The 24282-nt window shown below is 40.6% G+C and overlaps 1 protein-coding gene across 4 annotated transcripts in view; it reads right to left on the reverse strand.

The window, feature by feature from the left end:
• DOCK4 (dedicator of cytokinesis 4) overlaps window positions 1–24282 on the reverse strand; it is a 412699-nt gene that overhangs the window by 45637 nt on the left and 342780 nt on the right. For 3 of the 4 annotated variants that reach the window (XM_034670756.1, XM_034670760.1, XM_034670743.1), the window contains exons 31-36: window positions 17952–18100; window positions 16461–16546; window positions 11932–11958; window positions 11692–11787; window positions 10791–10851; window positions 6633–6726 (exon numbers count right to left, since the gene is read on the reverse strand). In XM_034670756.1, coding sequence (XP_034526647.1) covers window positions 6633–6726; window positions 10791–10851; window positions 11692–11787; window positions 11932–11958; window positions 16461–16546; window positions 17952–18100 — 513 coding nt within the window. The remainder of the gene's footprint in view (window positions 1–6632; window positions 6727–10790; window positions 10852–11691; window positions 11788–11931; window positions 11959–16460; window positions 16547–17951; window positions 18101–24282) is intronic. The other variant, XM_034670751.1, reaches the window with a different exon arrangement.

Consider the following 24282-nt stretch of genomic DNA (forward strand, 5'->3'; position numbering starts at 1 on the left):
TTTTCTTCTTAATTACCTTTGGTGAGCTTAGTCTCCTGGCTTCAATAACTGCAAAAGCATTCATAACCCACCAGCGGTCTCTTACTCCCCTCTGTTCGGTTTGCACACTGTCACCAGTGTGATCTTTCAACTGCAAAGGATCACACTGCTCCCCTGATTCAAAGCAGCCGGTGACTCACAGCAGCTAACAATAAATGTAGGCTTCCTACAGGGACAGAGAAGGCTGGCCATGACCCGGTCCTACCAGCCTCTGCTCACACTTCCCATTGTCCCTCCACATAGTACAAACAGGAAGGAGCTCACCACTGTTTCTCCTCAGAAGCCTCCAGCCTCCGTGGCTGGAACCCCTTGACCCCAACATTGGTTTTTGCTGAACGAAACAAAATGCGTCCTGATCCAGAGGCAGCCGTACAAGAAAGCTGCCCAAACAGGGATGGAGGCACCTTCTATTTTAACGGGCACTAGCCAAATTCTGTCTTGTCGGAGCTGAATGTGGCACGGACAGAGGACAGTATCGGCTAAAGGGTCTTGGTTAATTGGCGGGTGCAGAAACGCAGCTGAATGGGGCGCCTGGGTGGCGCAGTTGTTAAGTGTCTGCCTTTGGCTCAGGGCGTGATCCCAGTGTTCTGGGATCGAGCCCCACATCAGGCTTCTCCACTAGGAGCCTGCTTCTTCCTCTCCCACTCCCCCTGCTTGTGTTCCCCTCTCTCGCTGGCTGTCTCTCTCTGTCAAATAAATAAATAAAATCTTAAAAAAAAAAAAAAAGAAACAGAGCTGAATGGCCACAACGGAAGCTGCCATGGAAGACTGCTTTTAATGGGACAAGAATGATAATAATGATGGTCAGATCTGTGCTGTATCTGAATAGCTTTCTAGTTTTCTGAGACCTCCTGAGATGACTTCCTGATCTTTAATTCCCCACAAATCCTTATAATAAACGCCAAGCAGCTAAGAAACACCTGCAGCCCCTCACAGACCACTCCTTCAAGATTTGGCCCTGCACTGCTGAATAACCCCTTTTTCTCTCACAGCTCTGGAATGATCACTTTTGTCTCTCAAATTTCTTTTGTGTCTCCCCCAATACCTGAGAACTTAAAAAATATCTTTGCGATTAATCATTTCATAGTGAAATGGATGAGAAGGACCAAGCGAACCCCTTCCCCTAGTTGAAGCTTTCAGCTCCCCATACGGAGTGACTGAAAGGGCCATGAAGGTCCAATTCACAGAGCGGGAAAGTAGAATGGTGGATGCCAGGGACTGGGGGGAGTGGAAAATGGGAAGTTGTTGTTTCACGGGTACACGGTTTTGGTTTGTGCAGATGAAAAAGCTCTGGAGACCAAGAGCGGGAATGGTTGCACAACAATGGGAATCGTACTTCGTGCCACTGGGCCGTACATTTAAAAACAGTTAAGATGGTAAGTTCCATGTCACGTATATTTTACCATAATAAAAAAATATTACAAGTGTGGGGGGCAACGAAGGGTTTTTAGTCCATCTCAACTGCTTTCCAAATCACACTTGCCCCAGGGTGGTCCGGGGGGAGGCAGAAGATGAGGAGTGAGTGTACCCCTGCGGAGCCTGTGAAGACAAGCAGGGATTGGCAAGCCATCAGAAGAAGCTGACGAATGACTGAATGGTGACATGGAAAGGTGCAGAATCAATGACACCTGTCTCAGAATCTGATTCAGGAAAATGATGATGTCTCTCTAGGGTCAATGGTGTGTGTAAAGGAAGCTGCAGAAACCTTCCACGAAAGCAAACAGATATACCTTTGAGGTGTGACCGACACGGGAGACTAGTGAGGCTGATTTTAAACACATCAGCAAACTGTAGATGTTTTATTGCAAGACATCGGATATTTATTCTTCTCCATCTTAAGAAGACAATAGTATGTGTTGAAGAGGGAAGAATGAATCACGTCCAAAATTTCCAGCCATCTTTTAAAAAGTATTTAGAATTTTGAACAAAAGGCATCGCCACATAATTAAACATGGGCCATCTCACTCCATCATCTTGACAAGTGTACAGTGAGGACATCCATATGCGACAAGAAAAAAACACAGAAGAAGACTAGAAAGGAATTAGGAATGGAGAGTACTGTCACAAAAGGCTGCATAGGGTTAAAGCCATTGACACAGAATCCTACGAAGATAGAAAAGTTTCCCCATTAATTTCACTTTCTTCAAGGACACACAAAAATGAGGACAGAGGAGCAAAGAGTAAAATGTTGCAGGGGAGGAGGACTTATTTTTTATGACTTTGGGGAACATAAAACCTGCAAGTTCAGTAAACAAATTAAAGAAACACAATTTGCCCATTTCTAAGACATAATCATATTTGGACTCTTTCAGAGAACAGTTACATAGCTGGAAGAGCTTGTCCTTAGTTCCCTCCCTCATTTCTTTTCTAATGGGCTTCAAACTAAGTCCAGTAGGCGGTTTTCACTGCTATAAAGGCTAGGCTCACCATTTCTCTCAAAATTTGGCTACTAACTACTCTAAAAATGGTCATTTAAACTCTAAGACAAAATACCTCCAAAATCAGTGTACTTAATCAAAACCACCAGCACATCTGTGAAGAGATACTGGGGCTTCCTTAGTGTCTCAGGAATTACCAATATTGAAGGAAAAAAGTCTCTGCAGGTGTTAAAATTTAACTGAGTAAATTTATTGATGATGCATTTATTTAAATCTCACATTGCTGGGGCACCTAGGTAGCTCAGTTGGTTAAGTGTCATACTCTCAGTTTCTTCACAGGTCATGATCTCAGGGTCACGATATCAGGGTCATGAGATCCAGTCCAGTGTCAGGTTCTGTGCTGGGTGTTAGGCCTTGAGATTCTCTCTCTCTCCTTCCCCCTCTGCCCCACCCCCACCTTCCCCACACATGCATGTGCACGCTTTCTCTCTCTCTCTCTAAAAAAAAAGAAGAAAAAATCTCAAATTGCTGGGCACTAAAACGAGAAAACTAAGAAAACGTCATCTCTGCCTTCAAGGAATTCACCCTTTAACTGCAGGTACTCTACCTACCTACGTATACACAGACACACACGCACACACACATACACACCCTTATATAACTATTAAAAACAATGTGGTAAGTGCTTTAATGAAGCCTGAAAAAAGTGCAATGGAAAAAGAGTTGGATTCATGAACTCAGCCCGTGGAAGACGGGTCAGGGAGCATGGCGTTGCCATGGGCAAGAAAAGGAAAAGAATTATGGGAAAAGATGGTAAAGGCACACACTCTGAAAGATGAAGACGAGGAATGTGGTCCAAGTGGTAAGATGAGGCTGCATAGAGAGGTGTTGGTTTTATTATGATGGACCTTGAATAAAGAGTTTGAACTTTTTTTTTGTAGAAGATACCAACTGAAAACAGTTATATCTAGAGAAGGGGCTGGTGAAATTGTCTTATAAGGCCAGACAGTAAAAAATTTAAAACAACTTATAATGATTTATAATCTAGCTTGCAGGCCATACCATCATTGCAACTACTCAGCTCTGCCTTTTGCAGGCACAAAAGCAGCCATGGACAATGTCCATGTAAGTGGGTGTGGCTGAGTTCTAATAAAACTTTCTTTACAAAATCAGGTGGTTGGTCTGCAGGCTGTAGTTTCTGTCCCCTGCTCTAAGGCTAATTAAGAAACAGTCCAGGCGTGAGATGATGAAGGCCTAACTGAGGCTGCGTGAGTGGGAACAATGAAAAGGAAATGGTTTTGAGGGATTGTTAGGAAGGGAAATCAACAGAACATGGTGACTCATTATGTGATGGAGGCAAAGAGACACCAAAGACAACATCGAGGTCTCCACACTGAGAAAACGGTGATGCTGTTAATCGATACAGTGAAACTGTAGCTGGAAGCATTATTTAAGTTCTGGCCACATAAGCACCATTTCAGAAAGGATTGCTTTCTTTTAAAGCTGGAGACGGGGCCACAATTCAGGAGTTCCTGGGAAGAACAGCATGGCAAAAGACTCAGATTTATAGCTCCTACACGCAGTTAAAGGGTTCTTTTCTGGTTATGACGTAGTGAGCACCTTGTATCGTATCTTTCCCCAACTAAAAACCCTAGGCAGGATATATAAGGTGAATCTTGGAGGATTCTGAAGAGTAAATAAGAGAAGGTGGGCAGAGTAAGAAAATCTATACTCAAAGAATGACCATAAAGTAGTGAGTTCGCAGTTTTTATTTTTTTGCCTGAATTTCGTATATCCTGGCTTCACCGTTCTGGTCTCCCAGAACTACAAAAGGAAATGCACAGAAAAAGCTCCCAGGAAAGCTCCTCTGGTCAGAGGATTGAGAAGAGGATCTTCCTGGGGACTGGAGTCCTTTGGACCCTTCTAGCGTCCTCTGAGACCGGGGGACACAGCGCAAAGCTGAGGTGCGCACAGAGTGGGCATCACCATGGCAGCAGAGGCATCCACGGGCTTTTATGTTCGCTGCTTGGCCCCCAGGAAGACCAGCTGTAGGGAGTGCATCATAGCGTGGGGAGGATCAAGTCTTGGCTTTGACTACTTTGGCTCCGATTAAGCAAGAGTGCTAGGAAAAGGAGCCTTTGGGAGATAGGAAAAGCGAGGAAGATCACAGAGAGGAGGCACATGTTGTGTATGATGTCCTGGGTTCCCCTGCAAGCTGCATGTATATTGGACAGGCCAGAATCAACATTACAAAGATTTTGAGAAATGAACTATGGTACAGACCACTGGTTAGGTCCCTGGATGGGCTCTCCCTGGATGACATATATATGGGACAGCTCAGAACTGCACAGCAAAGGCTTTGACAACTGAACTGACATTGGAATCACAACCTTCAGAAGGTGGTTAGGACTTGAGGTTTGAATCTAACTGGGCTGACAGTCTGCTGAAATTAAAAAAAAAAAAACCCTCAATATTTTCCAGAAGATTTTAACAGAACCCAGAGTCTCATAATATTCAAAATGTTCATGAAACAACCCCAAATGACTTGACATTCAAAGAAACAGGATAACTAAAAAAATTTTAAAGGGAAAAGGCAGTTAACGATGCCAATCCCAAGATTCAGTTTTTGGATTTACAGAGCAATACTAGGAAGGAGCTATTATAACTGTGCTCCTTAAAGTAAAAGTAAACACTCTTGCACTCTTGAACAGAAAGATACAAGTTCCCTACAAAGAAATGGAAGCTTAAAAAAAAAAAAAAAAGAAAGAAAAGAAAAGAAAAAAGAAAAAAGAAAAAAAGCAAAAGTGGGAAGGAAATTTTAGAAATGAGTAATATAGTAACAAAAATTTAAATTTCACTGGAAGGGCTCAGTAGTTGAATGGAAATGGCACAGAAGAGTCAACAGACTAGCAAATGGATCAATAAAAATGATCTAATTTGAACAAAAAAGAAGAAAAATTGGGGGAAAAAATGAGCAGAGCCCCAAGAAGTTACAGAATACCAAAAGGCCTAACATTCATGTCACTTTCAGTTCCAAAAGAGAAGGACCGGTGCAGAAAATATATTTGAGGAAATAATGCCTGAAAACTTCCCAAATCTGGTGAAGGAAATAAGTCTGTACATTCAAGAAACACCATGGACCCAAATAGCATAATCTGAAAGAAAGCCATGCCTGTATACATCATAACCAAACTGCTGGGAACCAAAGATAAAGTCTTGAAAGCAACCAGAGAAACTTATACATTATACACAGGGACACGATTTAGATGACTGCTAACCTCTCATTGGAAACCATGGTGGCCAGAAAACAGCAGAGCAACATTTTTCAAATACTGGAACAAAAGAACTATCCACCTAGAATTCGATATCCAGCAAACGTATCCTTTAGGGGTAAAGGCAAAATGAAGACATTCTCCAATGAAGGAACACAACGAGAATTCTTCACCACTAGATCTACTTTTTTGTTACTGTTTTGTTTTTAAAGATTTTATTTTATTTATTTATTTGAGAAAGAGAGAGAGACAAGGAGAGGAAGAGAGAATCCGAAGCAGACTCCACACTGAGCAGAGCACAGAGCCCTACTCGGGGCTCAATCCCATAACTGTGAGATCATGACATGAGCGGAAACCAAGAGTCAGTTGCCCAACTGACTGAGCCACCCAGGAGCCCCTCACCACTGGATCGACTTTCAAAGAAATATGAAAACAAGTTCTTTAGGTTGAAATAAAAATGATAAGAAAGAGGAACTAAGAACTTTCATGAAGGAAGAAAGAAGCAACACAAGAGTAAATATATGAGCAAATATGATAGACTAATCCTCTTAAATTCTTTAAAATAGGCATGACGGTTAAAGTAAAAATTACGCATTACCCAGTGGGGTTTTCAATGTATGCGCCTGTAATATGTAGGACAACTACAACGTAATGTTATTTAATTTAAAGTGGTAAAATACCAACTGTAGGTAGACTCTGAAAAGTGAGATATGTATTTTGTAATCCCAAAAGCAACCTCTAAAAAACAATGCCAAGAGATACAGTAAAAAAGCCAATGAATTAAAATGGAGTACCTAGAAACATAGATCCAATTAAAAATTTCAATTTCAAAGTACAAATGCTTGAGTCCTCAGCTCTAATTATACAAAGCAAAGGAGCGACCATGTATAATGCACCAGGGTCCAGCCCATTCTCCCCAGCCTGAGCCAAAAGACAGAATTACCTGTGAAGTTTTGCGCTTTGAGATGCAGATCATAGAGTTTGTGGATGTAGCGTATATACATCTCTTCCTTGTTTAGTTCAGTCTTATAGAAGTTCTGTAAAAAAGAATACAAGTATGGATCGTTGCTCAACAGTTTGGCCTGAAAACAGCTGCTTTCTACTCTGTAGAAGTTCCAGGTCTGGAACTACAAGGATGGATGCATTTCCCCATATGAATATCTTTTTAACAATTAGGGGAGGAGGCCCAGTGATAACACTTGTAATGCAACACTGTGTTAAACATTACCTACCAATTACTGGATAAGCTGGTAATGCTTGGGGAGTGTTACTGCCAGTGACTCACATTTCTTTTGTGCTCTATTATTTTTTTGTTAGTTTTACTGCCTGTTCAACTAAAAAATATTAAAAATAACATAACAGATTAATCTGCTTATTAAACCTCAGCACTGATATTCAAAGGATAGCTTAATTTCAAATTTCAAACATATTTTGCTCTGAGGGAAAAAAAGGATCTAAGATCTATAGGTAAGGAGGAATAAAAATAATGTAAAAGCATTTTTTCTTCCCCTGAAGAATCATGTAAAAGAGGGCAAATGAAAATGCTCTTTATTGGTAAAGTATTATTCTGAGTTTCTTACTTGTGTTGGAGTTTCAATATTTCCAGTAAAGGGACTATTAACAAGAGATTTCAAACTATTATTACAGGAGCATGCTTATCAAAAATATTTATTTTTTTAAAAAGTATCTGGATATTTCTAACCTTCTCTAAAATGTTTTAACATTAGTTATGAAAAATTCAACTTTGACTTACCTGGACACATTATGTTGGCTTTTTAAAGGTGTAAACTATAAACACCCACACGTTGTCCTTCACCACATCATACAAAGTACCTTAGCCCTCGCTGAACTTAGTAAACGTAGGAACAAAAATGTACATGACATTAGGTTCCAGCAAAAGCGGGATGCCATGAGGTTCTAAATGGGTCACTTTTTGTTAGAGGATCATTGTGTATTATGAAATCGCTGGGGAAGCCTTCCAAACTACTCTCACTGTTGTTGACTGATCCTAGCTGCTACAGGGAAGAAGGCAAAATGAGCAGCAATATGGGGATACATCTGTTGACCTGAAGGAGTGACAGGTTTTCTTTAAGGGGGAAAGACCAGGAATTCTAAAAATCTTTGAAAAGGATTAGCTAGACAGGGCTCTGGTGACAAACCAAACTAGCCAATGTGGCTGCTTAAATTGCACTTGGCTTCGAGCCCAAGGACCTTCTGTCAAATGTACTGTCTGTCCACTACCTAATAGGTGTCTATTCTTCAATATGAGAACTCTTGTAACCTTGAGGCACTGACATTTAGTGGAATGCATCATAAAATTTTTTTCTTCCAATTTATACCATTATCCTCCCCCTTTTCCTCTTGTCTCCTATAGATCTTGGCATTCCTTAAATATCTAAGTAAATAATGCTATTCACATCTTATTATGACCAAAATCACTTTAATTAGCAAGAATTGTTGTACCGTAAACACAAGTCTAACAACCCCACAGCAGGCTTTTTACATTACGAAGGGATGATTTGCTCTAATAGCTTTCTGGTAAGAAGCAGCATTTTTTTGAGAACAAAATAAGTGATCACTCTGTACATGAATAATTCTCCTTAAAAAAAAAAAAAGATCTTTCCAGTCAGCAGATGAGAATTTTTCACATATGTCTGGCAAAACTTGTGACACAAAGAACAAAACAATAATTACATTTCCTAGTATGAGTCATGTCAAACATTATACATTTTTACCAATTTAACACTACAGTTTAACTTCAATCTTCTGAAGGAAGCCACAGCTCTCCTGAAGACAATCTGGAATTAATCTTTCCAAAGAGTTAAGGAAAATCTCTAAGAGGAAGTGAGTAGTTGAAGAGAACCATATTACTACTAGAAAACATCAAGAACTTTCCATATGGACTAGAAGCTAAAAAGATTAGCTTCAAAGTTATGTATTTGGCACTTTGATAATAAGCATGCTTGTGCTGGTTTGAAATTAGAACAGCTTTCAAAATGTTAACATTGTTGGAGCGCTTGGGTGGCTTAGTCAGTTAAGCATCTGCCTTTGGCTCAGGTCATGATCCCAGAGTCCTAGGATCAAGACCTGGGTCAGGCTGTCTGCTCAGCTGGGAGTCTGCCTCTTCCCTAGCTCATGCTCTCTCTCTCTCAAATAAATAAAATCTTTTTTAAAAAAAGTTAACATTTTCTATAAAGACTGTTCTTGTTCAACGCAAAGCCAAAGGATAAATTCTTTGTGTGAAGTGAATCCTGCCGGGGCCACAGAATTTATTAGGTGTCTGGCTTATTCCTATGGGGGGGGGCTACACATATTCTGGGCAGAGCACTCATTACGGGTGGAGAAGGAAATGATCTCTTCTGTGACGCCAACTGAGGAAACGAACCTAGAGTCCGCATGTACCTGTTTACCTCCACAGAGAAGGCACTGTGGAGGAAGATGGAGACAAGGGAAGAAGATTCTTCTGGAAAAAGGTAAAGATTGTCCTTTGCGGTTATTTATGAAACTTTGTGGCCAGCGTTGGGGAAAAGCCGGGGTTAAGGAGATGGACTAAGAAGACGGAAAGCTTACAGAGCGCTCGGATCTTCTGCCCAAACACTGATGCATGGGTAGGGATATAGAGGCAGCTTGGGCTGAGGATCTCGAACATGGTAAAAGGTGGGCAACAGCAGGCAAGACCCTGGGGAAACACATGCAGGAGACTTCCAAGTGGTAATGATGGTGCTCAAGGTTAGAAATGAGAGCTCAGAGGGGAGGTGAGTGGGCTGACCTTGTGAGTCTGGCCTGGTGGCCTGAGGTCACTGTTGGGTCTGATGACAAAAGTTATGGAAGGAAGCGAAGCACAAGATGGGGCCGGAGAGAGGACTCTCAGGTCTCACTATTTTTAGTGACTGAGTTTGGAAGCGGAGATATGGGACACGAATTCAAAATGAGGAACAGGCACAGTGGGTGTGGTAAAGACGGATACGGGCATCTATTCAGAGGTGAAGCAGAGTGCAGTGAGAACACAAATTAGGGAAACTAATAACAAGAGAGCAGAAGTGCTGTGCTTTGAAGAGGGGCTGTGAGGGGAATAAACAGAACAGATTGACAAGATGGAAGCCAGTGAGCTAGGACAAGACAGAGGAGACTGGGGGCAAAAGACACTTCCAAGGTGCCTGGCAAAGAGGGACCAGTAGGACATGTGAGTGATTGCAACAATCAGAATCAGGAGAAGAATGTCCATACAAGTACTTAGAATAGCTGGTGAGGTTTCATCTATTCTGCAACGTAAGAAAAAGAAACCGTGGCTCTCACAAATTTAGACCTGGAAGCAGTCACATATTCCTGTATTTCAAATCTGACTCAAAAGCATCAATATACCCTATATTAACATATATATATATAAAAGAATATCTCTATGTATGGTCATTCTTTAGCTCTGTGGTGAGAATACCATCCTATTTATCAGTCAGTGATGAGACATTTTAGTACAATTTCGTTTTCCAGGACAATTGTGGTTTAGCCTGTTTTCCTTACATAATATTTAATTTTACTCTTAAAAAATGTCCTCTTTGGGTGATCAATTATATGGTCATCTTAGTTATAATGCAAAACTTCACAAAAGTGGCATTAGACACTTAATTTGCAAACAAGCCAGAGAGTGAAAATTCGTGTGGTAAACAGAAACTGTCATTTGTTCACAAAAGAAGAGATGACTAATCATTAAAATGTAGAATGAATATAAGAAGGACAGAAAGAAACTGTCTACACAGAAGTAAAAAGACTTCTATCCGGGAACATTGTGCCTTTTTCTAGGAAAGCCACAAAAGACTCCCCAATGCTAAAGTGTCCCAGGAGAACTGGGCGGGGGGGGGCATCGCTCTCTGATCTCACAGAGCCGCGGGGGTGAAGTGGGTGCATTCTGCCATGTTCGCAGCTGAGAATTTTCTAGGATTTAGTTCAATCTGAAGCTCGCTATGCTTCTTTTGAAAACACGTCCAAGCTCTTCTAAGAAACACCCAGATAAAAACACATTGTAAACTAAAAACAAACAAAACAGTATTTCTGTGAAAAATCAAATGTTAGGCTATAAGGAAGAAAAGGGAAATAGTTTACTAACCAGAAGGCTAACTGTGCAGCCAATCTTTTTGCCATCTACCTCTCCCATTTTCATGCAGTCCCTAAAAACAAAAAGCAACAGTCAGAACTCAGGACTTCCTTCCTAGGGGCAAACACTGTTTCTTCCACTGGGGGTGGGGAGGAGGGGGAAGTACTGTCAGAGACCGGAGGCAATTTGCAAGCTGCGCTTGAGAAGGAAGGTCTGGGGACTAGGGGAGCTGCCCCAGGCTGCAGGATCTCGGGTGAGACATTCCTGAGCACATTTCTGCTGTGCATTTCACTTGCGTGTGGACTCTACTCCCTCTCCATAGACAGGGGGCCCAGGAGAAGGAGGAGTGAAGATGTGTTCTTATACACCTTCTTCCAGAGGTGGGGGAAAGAGCTGGAAGACTGGCCATCAACAATGAAAATGAGGGTTTCATTCTTAAAAGACAAACACCACACATTTAAGTGGGATGAACTGCTTTAACAGTTGAGATAATTTAAAAATCAAAAAATTACACACGTGAAAGGTAACAGTGTGCGCTTCACACGCCACCCCCCTTTCATAAGAAAGCAGCGTGACTGTACAATTCTCTGTTACACTCTCTTCACCCTAAAACCAAAGGAGCTACTGGTTCTAATGGTCGAGTCGCATCACCAAAAAAGATTCCTTCCCTCACGGGACTCTGCGAACCTTCTCAATTCTCTAAGACTTCGAAAGAACGGCCCACCACACAAAAGAGAGAAAAAAGGGGAAAAATCAACTAAAAACTCAGAACCAGCGAGTTAGAAGTCCACTGTCTTACTGCACAGGGTTCTGTGGGCTGATGATTAACTCCAGCGGAAAGCTGACTGTATCCCAACTCTCTGATTTTCCAGCTGGAGCACAGCACACCTGGGAAGCAGGGGACTCAGCTTACCTGTAATCTAACAACCTCTCCATCAGACGAGTGACAGTGGCAATTAGTGAAACGCCACTTTCCCTCCATGTTTCCCGCTCAATTTTCTTTAGTAGACTGGAAAAGAAAGAACCCAGGGCATTTTCAACATTTATTTTTATCAGTCACCATGACAACCATCTTACTTTCATCAGTACCTTAAATGCCTTAGCAACCACTGCAACATCTCACAAGTAGCACGATTTGCAAACAATGTCTTACCTAGGATAGGGACCAAACAGTGGAATTCTAATCCAGGAAGCATTGACAAAGCAAATTGATTTTCAGATTATCCAAGTCATCAAATACAAACATATGCATATGATCATCTTTTCAAAACATACAAGCACCCCACAGCTCAAAGACATTCTCCCCTAGCTTCTCTCTTACACTAACAGAGGCTTGAGCCTTCCCACAGCAAATAACACCGCGAAAAGTGAAAACAGGAGGACCTCTAAGTTTACTTTGAAATAAGATCTTGCTGTTATTCACATAAAAATGTTTTCCTACCTCTCGGTGGAATACATCTTCATCCAGGCAGTTCTACTGCAATGCAACTGCTAGAGGAAAATCCTTGTACAGACGGTATGACGTTTTGCGTTTTTTCCTTTGCCTTCACATTTGCCCACTCAATACATATTGTACTATCTGTGCACTCACTCAACAGTTTCATTCATTTTGTCATTAATCACAGGGGACTGTCTATGTGGTTGTTAGAGCAGATTGATGACAAGTACCGAACCACATCTCTCCTCCTACATTTTCCCTCATCTTAAGCACCTTGGAGCAGAGGCACTATGTAAACACAAAATCACAACAATCAGAATAATCAGGATCTGTTTGACTTTCACTCCTGCCTCTCGGCAAATTAAGCATACACTTGGCAAAGCCTTTATGACTGAACTTTCCCCAAAAGATAAAAGTAAGAAAGAACACAGGCATGGCAATGTGAGGATCCTTCCCTACCCCTCCGCATTTAATGATCTTTTCTGTCTAAAATCTTGTTTCCCTTTCATCTTGGTTTCGGGGGTAACAGAGAGAGAAAACATTTCTCACAAGTACAATCTAAGCCAATCGTATATTGTTCTTAAAGGAAAAAACAAACATTAAAGAAAAAAGCTATCCTGCCAAAGCCAGCTAGCTTGCTTCCTTCCTTCCTTGCTTCCTTTCTTTCTGTGCCTATGTTCTCTCCCAATTTCCCTCCCCACTTCTCGCTGTTGCCATTCCAGCGCCCAGCCCTCTGTCTTGTCTCCTCATCTGTTGCCCATGCATCCCTGAGCATTCGTTCCCTGGTTTATTCTGAATTGCTTCCTAGATTAAGTGGGGGGAGGGAGGGAGAGAAGTCGTATACCATGGGATGGAGCCTGCCCTGACTAATCCCTCAGGGAAGGCCCCCTAGTTTGTTTAAAATGTGTTTTCTTTTAAGAAACCTCTGAACAGCACCTGTTTTGAGCTTAAATGCCAAACTGGTATTGAACCAAGTACTCAGACGCAAATCTCCCTGCCAAAGCAATGAGGGATGATGTAGAAATTTCCCCAAGTGACAGCCTACACCTCATATACTTTACAGGCTGAAAAACAAAGAACTCAAGTTAAGTAATAATTCTAAAAATATATGGAGACTTCTTTTGTGGGCATGAATTTCATTAATTTGCACAGCTTCCTGATGCAGTAAGAAATCAGAGCTACGTAAACCCTCTTGTAAGAAGAGGCACAGCTCTGCAGAGCCCGCTTAACCTTGACTAATCCCAGATCCAAATGTTAGACCACGTCTAGAACCCAATTCATCTGCTTTGGCAGCCAGGCTTCCTCTTACTGTTGGGAAGCTTGTTCTCTCAGTTCATCGGATACAAACTGAGAAGGGGAGCCTATCAGCAAGAAGAGAAGAGTCTAGATAACTTTGGGGAGACTGGATGTTTCTACCTGGCCTATCATCATGTCACGTGCCCACGCTGAGTACACAGGGAACTCATCCAATCACAGGGAAGGATGATTTCTTACTGCTAGTTGACAGGCAGCGGGCCGGCATAACACTGGAGAGCAGGGTAAAGCAGAGTCTAACAGGATGACTAAACGCTCAACAATGTCTTACTCTGTGAAAGAATGTCAACCAGGGGAGGTAGGATCTGACCCTAAATCTGCCTCTCTCTACACCGTCATGCAATAGCGTTGAGGCCATCACTCCCCATGAAACACCTGAGTCTGTCCACGTCTTCTTCATCCAAAGAGAAGAGTCAGGCACCTGAGATACGTGTTGCATATCCACTGCTCAGTCTCCAAACTAAAAGTAAACGTCTGATTGCCAAATAAAGAGCTTTGAAATGACTTGGAATCTTATTTAATTATTTGGAGCAACACATGAGAAAGAAGTGAAACGGATGGTAGCTCTTCCGGAAAGTGCCCTGTGTGTTCCCACGGCACAGTCACTGCAGCGTCCCCGGCCCTGGGACGGCACCTGACCCGGGAGGTGCTCGGTAAATAAAACCAAATGAGTGAACCAAGCAGAGCGAGGGGAAGCAGCTTAGTGCTGACACTCTGCTGCGGATATCACACTGATGTCTATGATCTACAATTTCAGCATTATCGCAAATAATCCTGACTTCTCCTTATTTCAAAAAGACGGAGTATGGGTTCATGAAGACAATGTTGGGGGAGGGGGGGAAAGGTGAGCAAGCTCTTAGGAAGGAAACCAATGCACAGATTTCAAGTCTCCTTCTAAGGAGGCTATTTGGGCAACTCCTACATTTTCAGGAAGCAGGACGCTACTGTCAGCTTCTGAACAAATCTGAAGAAGTTTTAGACATGAACTAGAGGGAACGAATGAGAATCTGTAACATACCGGCATGTTCCTCATTCATGATGTGCACAGTGACTCACTGTGCTTATACTAAGTCATGGGGACTTCTACTGCCAAAGAAGCATTTCATTGTTTCCTGAAATACAGTTAGCTTTTCACTTTCTTTTCTGAGCCCAGGTAGTAATGATATTTAATTATCACTTTAGGTTTTATTTAATCCCAATATGCTGATGAGAAAAGCATGAAAGAAAAATATTTATAGTAACATTTCTAATAATATGCTAAAAATCACAAAAGAAAAATAATCTCCATTGAAAGAATCAGGCACCTTAAAACAGTCTTAACTATAGAGGCTTAATATATTAATTACTGGTTTGATTCTAATGTCAAGGTACATCTTCTATTTCAAAGCCCCATTTATACACAAGCGATCCAAATTGCAAGCTATAGGCCTTTATTAAAGCAGGTAAGAGGCACTATAAAATGATGTATTTATTAATCTTGTGAATTTATTATAAATAATTAATCACAAATCTCAAGAGATTCATTTGACTGAGTGCTTTCTCATTTTAGTTCTTTGTTCAAACCAAGGACTAGTAACTGAAATGAGAGCAGTTTTCAAAGGCAATTTATTGCACTGGATGAGGTTTTAATCAAAGTTCTTGCTAAACTCCAGCTGTCATGAAACACAGATGCTTTGTACATTAGAATGAACGAGGGCTTGGTGAATAATTACTAAAAGTTCCAGTTTAATTACAGTATCAGAAGAAAATGGTTTTGTTCAGGAGTCAGTACAAAGAATGTATTTTATCATCACCCACCACCATCCCAAGAAATCTGTATACCCCTTCTTGGCTTTTCCTTTGAATGTAATTTTCTTAAAAGGTTCAGGGATGATTTTGAATCAGGCAAGTTGAAAGCTCTCAGTCACTAATAATGCTTTCTAAACCTGGATACTAATCTATCTACTTTTCTAAATTAACGATCATAAAACGAAGCATACAACTCGGTGTCTGGCTACCAGTTCTGAAGCATTAATAGTTTGATGTCACGTTTGGGCGCATGTACAAGGTAGAGCATATTCTGTGATAGAAACATGTATTGCTGAATGATTTCTGTACTTCTGAAAGAACAGAAGACATTTTCCAGGCACAGTGAGCTAGTCCTGCCTTCAAAAAGAAACACTTTATCAATATACTAGGACTGAAACGGCTAAGATCCATAGAAAACCGTAGAGAGAACAAGTGTTAGAATCAAAATCCTAAAGGACTAAAACACTCTCACATGTCCTCTCTGGCCATCTCACACAGTGATGAAAACTTGGTATAAGCAACTCACCCTGGACTGCGATCCCACCCTATTGGGAAGGACAACTTCAACATCCCCTTAAGTCTTTTGTCATTCTAGATTCCATCCGAATCCAAATCACAGAATTTATGAAAAATGACTTGCTTCTGTGATATTCCATTAAGAAACATTTACAAAGCAATTAATAACGCTGAGCGAGCAATCCGTATCGATGAATCAGATCACGTAATGAAAAACAGATGTCAGCTAGGTTAGACTCCCCATCAACACATCAGCCAAGGATATCTTGCTCTGGAAAGCACTGCACACGAACACGATAACCACACCACTGTTTCCCCCCCTTCTCCCACTTTTAACCCTACTTAAAATCATTATCTGGCACCCCCAGCTTTAATTCCTAGGCTTGAAAAGACTGTTTGTTACATAACACAAGTGACCCGACCTATCAGAGATTAAAATAAGAAGACGGGTCTAACCATCAAGATAATAAGATCCATTCACCAGAGTTAGCATTTATCCTTTATTTCACACTCCACAAAGACAAAGCACTCCTGTGAGACCCAGGCTGTCTTTGCAGTGTTCAGCCGCTAAGCAATGACACCAAATCCTCTGAATGGAATTGACTGGAGATATACATATTACTCACATACTGTTGAAGAGCTCGCGGTATGTTTCATCACCTTTGCCTTCGGACATCAGGCTATCCAGTTTGTCAATTAGCTTGGCTTCCACCTGAAACATACCCAAATATTACTCCCTTTCCTCCCCTTCACAAGTGGGATCTCTAGGTAAACCGAAACGTGTTTATACCTGCAAGGGAAAAAAACCACGGTAAATTTTGTGAAAACAACATTATCATAAGCTGTGGTTAATAGCAGATACCCCCTTGGAATTCTAGGGGGCTAATTTAGATGGAACAACGTGACTTCAAACTCCCAGAGGGAGAACTCGCCTTATCCATGTACAGATGGTAGAACCATAGAAATATTCTAAGTCAGCAATAAGCTACATGAGACAGAAAGGACATATTTCCTGAAAAACTGCAGTCAAAACATTTATATCTTCAAGAATGGAAATCCTTTGGGCCTTCAATATCAAGAAAGCAGAAATATCCCTTCATCTATCTGAGGCAGAGAGACAGAAAATGAAATAGCCCTGCATGGCCAGAGAGAGGAACTACACACTGGGAGGGATATCTGACTTTGTCAAAGGACTAAGCTCAGTTATTCCTTTGAATCAATTCTAATAAGGCTATGAAGACCAAAGGGAAGGAGAGCGGGTCCCCTCCCCTGCAATGCAGGTACAATTTTAAAATAGCCTTCCATTTACTTACTAGCTTTCTTACATTGAGATATTGATATAGGTGAAATGCCATGCTTCTGGCAGTAGGAGGGTTCTGTGTATGTGATCCACTCACTCGTACAGTTGATAATCACTCCTAAAATTTGAGAAAGGCTGTATCTGGAGAAGCATGAAGGGTGGGGACAGATCCTTCACACAGGTGACTGCATACAGGTCAGTGAGGTGACTATGTGAACAGAAAGGAGGCTACTATCTCCAACTTGAGTGACCTGGCATGGCAAAAGCAGCTGATTTCTTATGTAATCTGGTTTTGCAATAAAAACATCTATTCTTCCCAAAACTGGAGCGGAGCTGTCAATGAGAAATAATAGACTCATCTAGGAATCTCCTTTGCAAGAATTTCCACTGCTTTCCCATTTAAATTAATTATCAAGCAAAAAGCAATAAAACATACTGTGCATCAAATGCTCAAAACTAAGCCATTCACCGAATGCCATGTGCAGACCACAGAGAGGTCAACGGTTTTAAGAATCATTAGCCTTCTGATTTGTCTGCATTGTGTCTGACTGGGAACAAATCAAGTCTCTGCCAGCTCTTCACAGAGACCCTGGAAATCACAGACTTACTCAGCTGAAATGGAATATTAGAGCTTCCCCAGAGGCTCAGGGGAACATGGAGTGGAGAGGCGACCAAGGCCACATGAATGGGAGAAGGCAGGTAAAGCTGGAATCTAAGTCCCTTGACAGCTGGCTCGGTGCTTCTTTCCCAACTCGGAGTTGACTCTGGTAACTAGAGATGCTCGAGGAGAACTGCTCTGAGAAACTCCTCCGCCTACCTGTTTAAAATTGCCACTCCGCCTCTGCTCCCAGTCCATCATGTCATGAAAAATAGGAATCATGACGTTCCGGAGATCTGGCTGGGGTATCAAGGTCACTTCTAGGAAAGGGCCAATCAAGGCAGGAATAAAATGAAGCTTGTGCTCTCCTAAATGGAATAAAACATTTGAGTTTTAAGGATATTTAATCTTAGTAGGATTTCAGAAAATTAATATTATTAAATTTACTTTAAATGATCGCCACAAGTATATTCAATGATAGTTGTCTCTCCAGGCAAGAAAGTATTTCCCTAAGCAGATATATAAACAGTAAATTTCCATATGTTGATTAATATTCCTCCATCATTTTTTTAAAAAACCTATGGATTTACTTTTTCACAGTTTAACAAAAAGCTCTAAGATACCATGAAAAATTACACCACAAATTAAAAATGACAAATTAAAATGACACCAGAAGTTAAATCATCAGGAATTGGTTATGTATACTTTTATGCAGTCACACGTTAAAATTTTTATGCAGTCACTAAAACTGAGATTTAGGAAGGATGACAGGCAAAGCTTTTCAATAGAATTAACTGAAAAAGCAAGGTACAATACAGTATGGGCAGTTACTCTTTCATTAAAGAAAAAAAAAGCTTATATAATAGTCAAGATGATTATATCCCCTAATGTTAACCACGAAGGTTATCTCTGGGTGGTAAGAGTCAATTTTTTATTTTAAAGATTTTTATTTATTTATTTGACAGAGAGAGAGACAGCCAGCAAGAGAGGGAACACAAGCAGGGGGAGTGGGAGAGGAAGAAGCAGGCTACCAGCGGAGCAGGGAGCCCGATGTGGGGCTCGATCCCAGAATGCCGGGATCACGCCCTGAGCCGAAGGCAGACGCTTAACGACTCAGGCACCCAGGCGCCCCGAGTCAATTTTTATATATGAAAAAAAGTGGTCCCTGCATCATATAAATTTTCTTATGTTTTTAAACATAATAAACACATAGCCTAAATAAAAAACTAAATGGTAATCAAAAAAAAATGTAACAATTTTCTAAAAAGATCACACATAACAACAGTGAACTCAAAATGGTGTATTACCAAAGTACACAAAGTATAGTACTGATGCTTCATTGAAAAGGAAGGTAGAGGGTGGGATGGACACCGATGATTTCATCGAGCAGGTGAGTGTTGAGTTCCATCCATTACACTAATCGTCTGTGTTAAATCTCAGAGTTTTACTTTGGTAATAAGAATACTGCATGCAACGGAAAGCACATAATTTCTCAAGTGCTAATCTTGAACATGGTGGCTGAAAGCATATGACACTTAAAGCATCCATTTAAAACCCAAAGAACAGGTCCGGAAGCTGGGCAGAAGAGAGCTTGTTTCATGAAAGAAGATAGTTTCCCCCTTACTATTCTTTTCTACCTTTACATGTGAGGGATAAACTTGGCTTAGAATTCCTTTTGCTCTCCTACCTTTGTGTCCCAGGTACAATTTGATCTCTCCCAAGGGACTCCTTAGCTCTCCTTATCTGAGCAAGAACACCTCCTTCTTACTCATCAGAAGAAACTTCTTTATTAATCTAACCTTGTGTATTTTCCTCCAAAAGAATGAATCCTTTCAAGACCAACAAACTCACTGTGGCAGAATACAGAGAAACATCAATCCACAGTTCTTCTCCCTGTATCTCCCCCATCCTTCCAACATACACATTTCAAGCGGGGAACTAGCAGCCAGCTTTTGCAATTGCTTTCCTCGGTTATTTTTGTCAGGGCAGAAAGCAGAAGCAATCCGAACTCAATCACTCTTACTGTCATTTGTAAAAGCCTAACCCACTCAATGCTTATTCAAGATAGCCTGACAAGAGAGGGGAGGAGAGTGAAATGGGGGAAGGAGACTTCCGGCCCAGCCTGAGGTGAGCAGGCCTTACATCCAGTCCATGAGCCTGCCCCTAGGGGACGGCTGCTGGGGGTCCAGGTCCACCACAGATGCTGTACCACCACCCCTACAGAGCCACACATTGAAGGGACCATGACCGCAGGACAAAGGTCCTTGACATGTGACCAAGAACCAGGAGGGCCCCCCCACAGTTCTGAGACTGTGTAAGATACCAAATCTTTGCACAGCTTTTGGGTATGTGTGGGGAAGGGGCGAAAGAAGTGGCAAGAAAGGCAAAATAAAATGGAATTTCCTGCCAGCCCCAACAGTCCTCCCTTGCCTGTTGAAATGAGATTCAGAACTGCTACACTATGATCTTCGTTTTTATTCTTTCCTGCGCCCGGCATCCTTTGGCCTCTCTAAAGAACATCATTAGCATGCACTTATTTTATTTATCACTGTTTCCCTGAGTATTGTTGAATCTCTTTGTAAAAAAAATCTCTATTTATAGACACCTTACAGCCTGATTTTCTTCCTTTAAAAAGGTTTTACTATGCATTGCTTGGTGACAGATACGGACTCCATTTATCCTGGTGAGCACTGGGTAATGTACAGAATTGTTGAATCATTATGTTGTATACTTGAAGCTAATATAACACTGTATGTTAATTATACTTCAGTAAAAGATTTTTTTACTATGAAAAATCTTACAGGCACACAAATTTATAAAGAATACTAAAACAAATCCCCACATACCCATCATCGAGCTTCAACGATTATCAACATTTTTGCCAATCTTGTTTCACCTATCACCCCAATGATTTTTCTTCCCCCTAGGGTACTTAAATGCAAGGTTGAGACATCATATCATTTTACTTGTACACAAATCAGTAAGCATCTTTAATAAAGGCATTGGGAATATATATATTCCCAATGCCTTTATTACCCCTAACCCCTTTATTACCCCTAACAAAGGCACACAATTCCTTAATCTAAAATTCAGCCTATATTAAAATTTCCCTGATTGTCCTAAAACACATCTTTTATGGTTGGTTTCTTTCAAACATAATCCAAACAAAGTCCATACACTACATTTTATAGCCTGATTTTCTCCTGACAGTAGACAGTAGACAGTAGACAGACCACACCTATTTTTAAATCACTGTGCAAGAAAGCATGATGATAGCCTAACTTGCTGAAACCATAGTTTGGGAACACAGAACCTGCAAAAACCTGAACAAGGTTTCACCATAGACAACTTAATTCCTCCCCAATCAGCAAAGCAAAATTTTGAGCTATGTATGACAACAGCAAATAAACTTTACTTAAGTGATTTCTTTTTAAACCGAAGATTTAGTGTACTTTCCGCATCTCTAATTGTCAGCCACATGGTCTTGTTTTGAAGTATTTAGGGCATCTGCTACTTGGGCTGCTGGAGTTTTATATTTATGGGCACAGAACAGCCTGTTAGGGAAGTATTGATTTTTCTACGGCAGTTACAAGATGCTGTGTTTGCAAATGTGGAAAAAAGAGCCCACTTTATAGTTAGTCAGAATGTTAATTCAACTAAAAATAGCAAGAAAAAACTTAACCTTGAAGCACAGTGAATGCCAAAGATGGGACACAGGAGTCAAGACTAGACTCTTTCTTTGTAGACTATTCTTGTAAGCATAGTACTAAGGTATAAAATTTTGGGGGAAAATTTATGCCTTCCCCCTTTCTCTTGACAGGGCATTGTTAGTCCTTCCACTTGGAAATGAAAATACTGAGGAACAATACATTTAAGAAAATGTATTTACTTTTCACTACTTGGTCTTTACTCCTCAAAACCATAAGGAAATGTCACCCCACACCTGTTAGGATGGTTAGTGTCAAAAAAAAAAAAAGGAGGGGTGCTTGGGTGACTCAGTCTGGGTGGCTCAGTCAGTTAAGCATCTGACTCTTGATTTCAGCTCAGGTCATGATCTCAGGGTTGTGGGATTGAGCTCCACATCCAGCTCTGTGCTGGGCGTGGAGCCTGCTTAAGATTCTCTCTCTCCCTCTCTTTCTGCTCCACCTCCCCCCACCCACCCTCCAGCTCACACACACACAGGCACACGCTCTTTCTCTCTCTCAAAAAAAAAAAAAAGAGAGAGAGAGAGAGAAAGAGAGAAGAAGAAGTGTTGGCAAGGATGTGGAGACACTGGAACCCTAGTGGACTATTAATGGGAATGTAAAAGGGTGCAGTCACTGTGGAACACAGTATGGTAGTGCCTCAAAAAATTAAACCTATAATTACTATATGATTCGTTGCTCAAAGGTAAATCTAGGGAACATAATGATCAGATCTGAAAATCGTACAGCTCTGTGCTTAAAAGTAGATTCAATTACATGCACCCTTTATTCCTTGTTCTCAACAGAAGCGAAAAACCAACCTGCTTCTAGCATATGCAAGAGTTTCTACACTTCTAGGTAAGTACGGATGACCAACATCTGACTTAAAAATACTGTTCAGTAAAATCTGTGTTTGTGTATTAGACCAGCTGGGTAGTTCAAGTGGTAAAAAACGTATCCAGTTACTCTGAGCATTATTTCCTCTTCGCAATTTATTTTCTAAAAATTAGTGGTTTTTTTTTTTATATCTACTAAAAACTACTGAGGCTCTTGATTTCTGGAGGGATNGTTAGTGGTTTTTTTTTTTATATATCTACTAAAAACTACTGAGGCTCTTGATTTCTGGAGGGATTTTTTTTTTTTTAAAGATTTTATTTATTTATTCGACAGAGATAGAGACAGCCAGCGAGAGAGGGAACNATTAGTGGTTTTTTTTTTTATATCTACTAAAAACTACTGAGGCTCTTGATTTCTGGAGGGATTATTATTTTTTTTTTAAAGATTTTATTTATTTATTCGACAAAGATAGAGACAGCCAGCGAGAGAGGGAACACAAGCAGGGGAGTGGGAGAGGAAGAAGCAGGCTCATAGCGTAGGAGCCTGATGTGGGGCTCGATCCCACAACGCTGGGATCACGCCCTGGAGGCTCTTGATTTCTGAAGTCATAAAGCTTACTTGCTTTACTAAAACATGATGATTCGTTTTTATCAAGATTTTCTTATTCCACAGAAACTGGACAAAAAGTTTAAAAGAGGAGATTTAAAAACAGCTCTGTACAGGTATGGGCCATTTTTTCTTATATATCTCCAAATAACTTGCACATATCCAGTGTTTCATGAACTATGTTAAATTGAATTTATTGGCCTGTTCTATTAAGAAATGTACATCTATAATTATCTGAATAAATTCTTCTTTAGCATTCAAAATACTCAACGTGACATATTTATAGGTAAACCAAATTATAACAAATAGATTTTCATATTCCTAAGTAACAAGCTGACTAAGGTCTATAAGGGACTCTGAATACTTAATTTTTCTTATCATTTTGTAAAAATATATGTTGGAAGAGAGGTTTCAACATTTCTGAACATTTTCCCATTCTAGTTGTTGCACAATAGCAGTGACCTTTAAAATTCACCTTATAAGTTTTGGAAGTCTCAGAGACGTCAGGATACAACTCTAGGGAAATAATGCAAAAACCAAGGAATGGAGTGAAAATTTACACTCACCCTGCATTTGAACTATGTCATGCTGGGAATTCATAGTTGAGTATAATGAGCCTTTTCTAACAGAGTGCCAGAAAGGAGCTAGAGCTAGCCTCTAGGGCCGGGAAAACAGAGAAAGGGGAGAGTTTCTAAAGCAGTGCTTTTCAGTCTTTAGTCAAGAACCACCTGGAGAGCCTGTGAAAACTCAGTTGTGTCCCACTCTCTCGTGATTCTGTTTCAGTAGGTCTGGGGTGCAGCCAGCTAATTTACATTCCTCACAAGCTCCCAGGTGCTGGTGCTGCTGGCCTATTTGAGAACCAATGTTCTAAAGAGTACCGACATACTAATAACATCTTGTTACATTAATGCCAAATGTAATATGGACACCACAGGGCTTTGAAAAACAACACAAAGAATGAACAAAACATAAAGACTGAAAAGAGTACTCTTCAAATAAGACAAACTAATGCTATTTTTGAGTTGAATCTAAAGAGACAATCATGGACTTCTCCTGGCTGGCCTTAGACAGTTGGAGGTCGCTTTCAAGACGCTAACTTTTTTTTTTTTTTTCCTGAAATTACCAGCAAGCATGGAACACTGGCTCAATTATATATAACAAGGCTTTTCCTCAAATTGCTATGAATATTGCCATGTATATATACAGATCCTGGTCAAAAATCACTCTGTAAATAAATTGAAATAAAACGATAATGGTTCTACTTTCATTTACAGAAAACAAATCCTGCCATTTCCAAGTTGTGTTTGGATAAGCCCAAGAGAAAAGATACTTTTAGATCATTACATATTCATTTCAAATAGGCCCATCACTTTAATGAATCATAAGAAGTTTGCAATGCAGTAATAGTAAATGAATACTATAAA

Source organism: Ailuropoda melanoleuca, chromosome 1 (assembly GCF_002007445.2).
Source record: "Ailuropoda melanoleuca isolate Jingjing chromosome 1, ASM200744v2, whole genome shotgun sequence".
In the NCBI taxonomy this organism is placed as follows: Eukaryota; Metazoa; Chordata; class Mammalia; order Carnivora; family Ursidae; genus Ailuropoda; species Ailuropoda melanoleuca.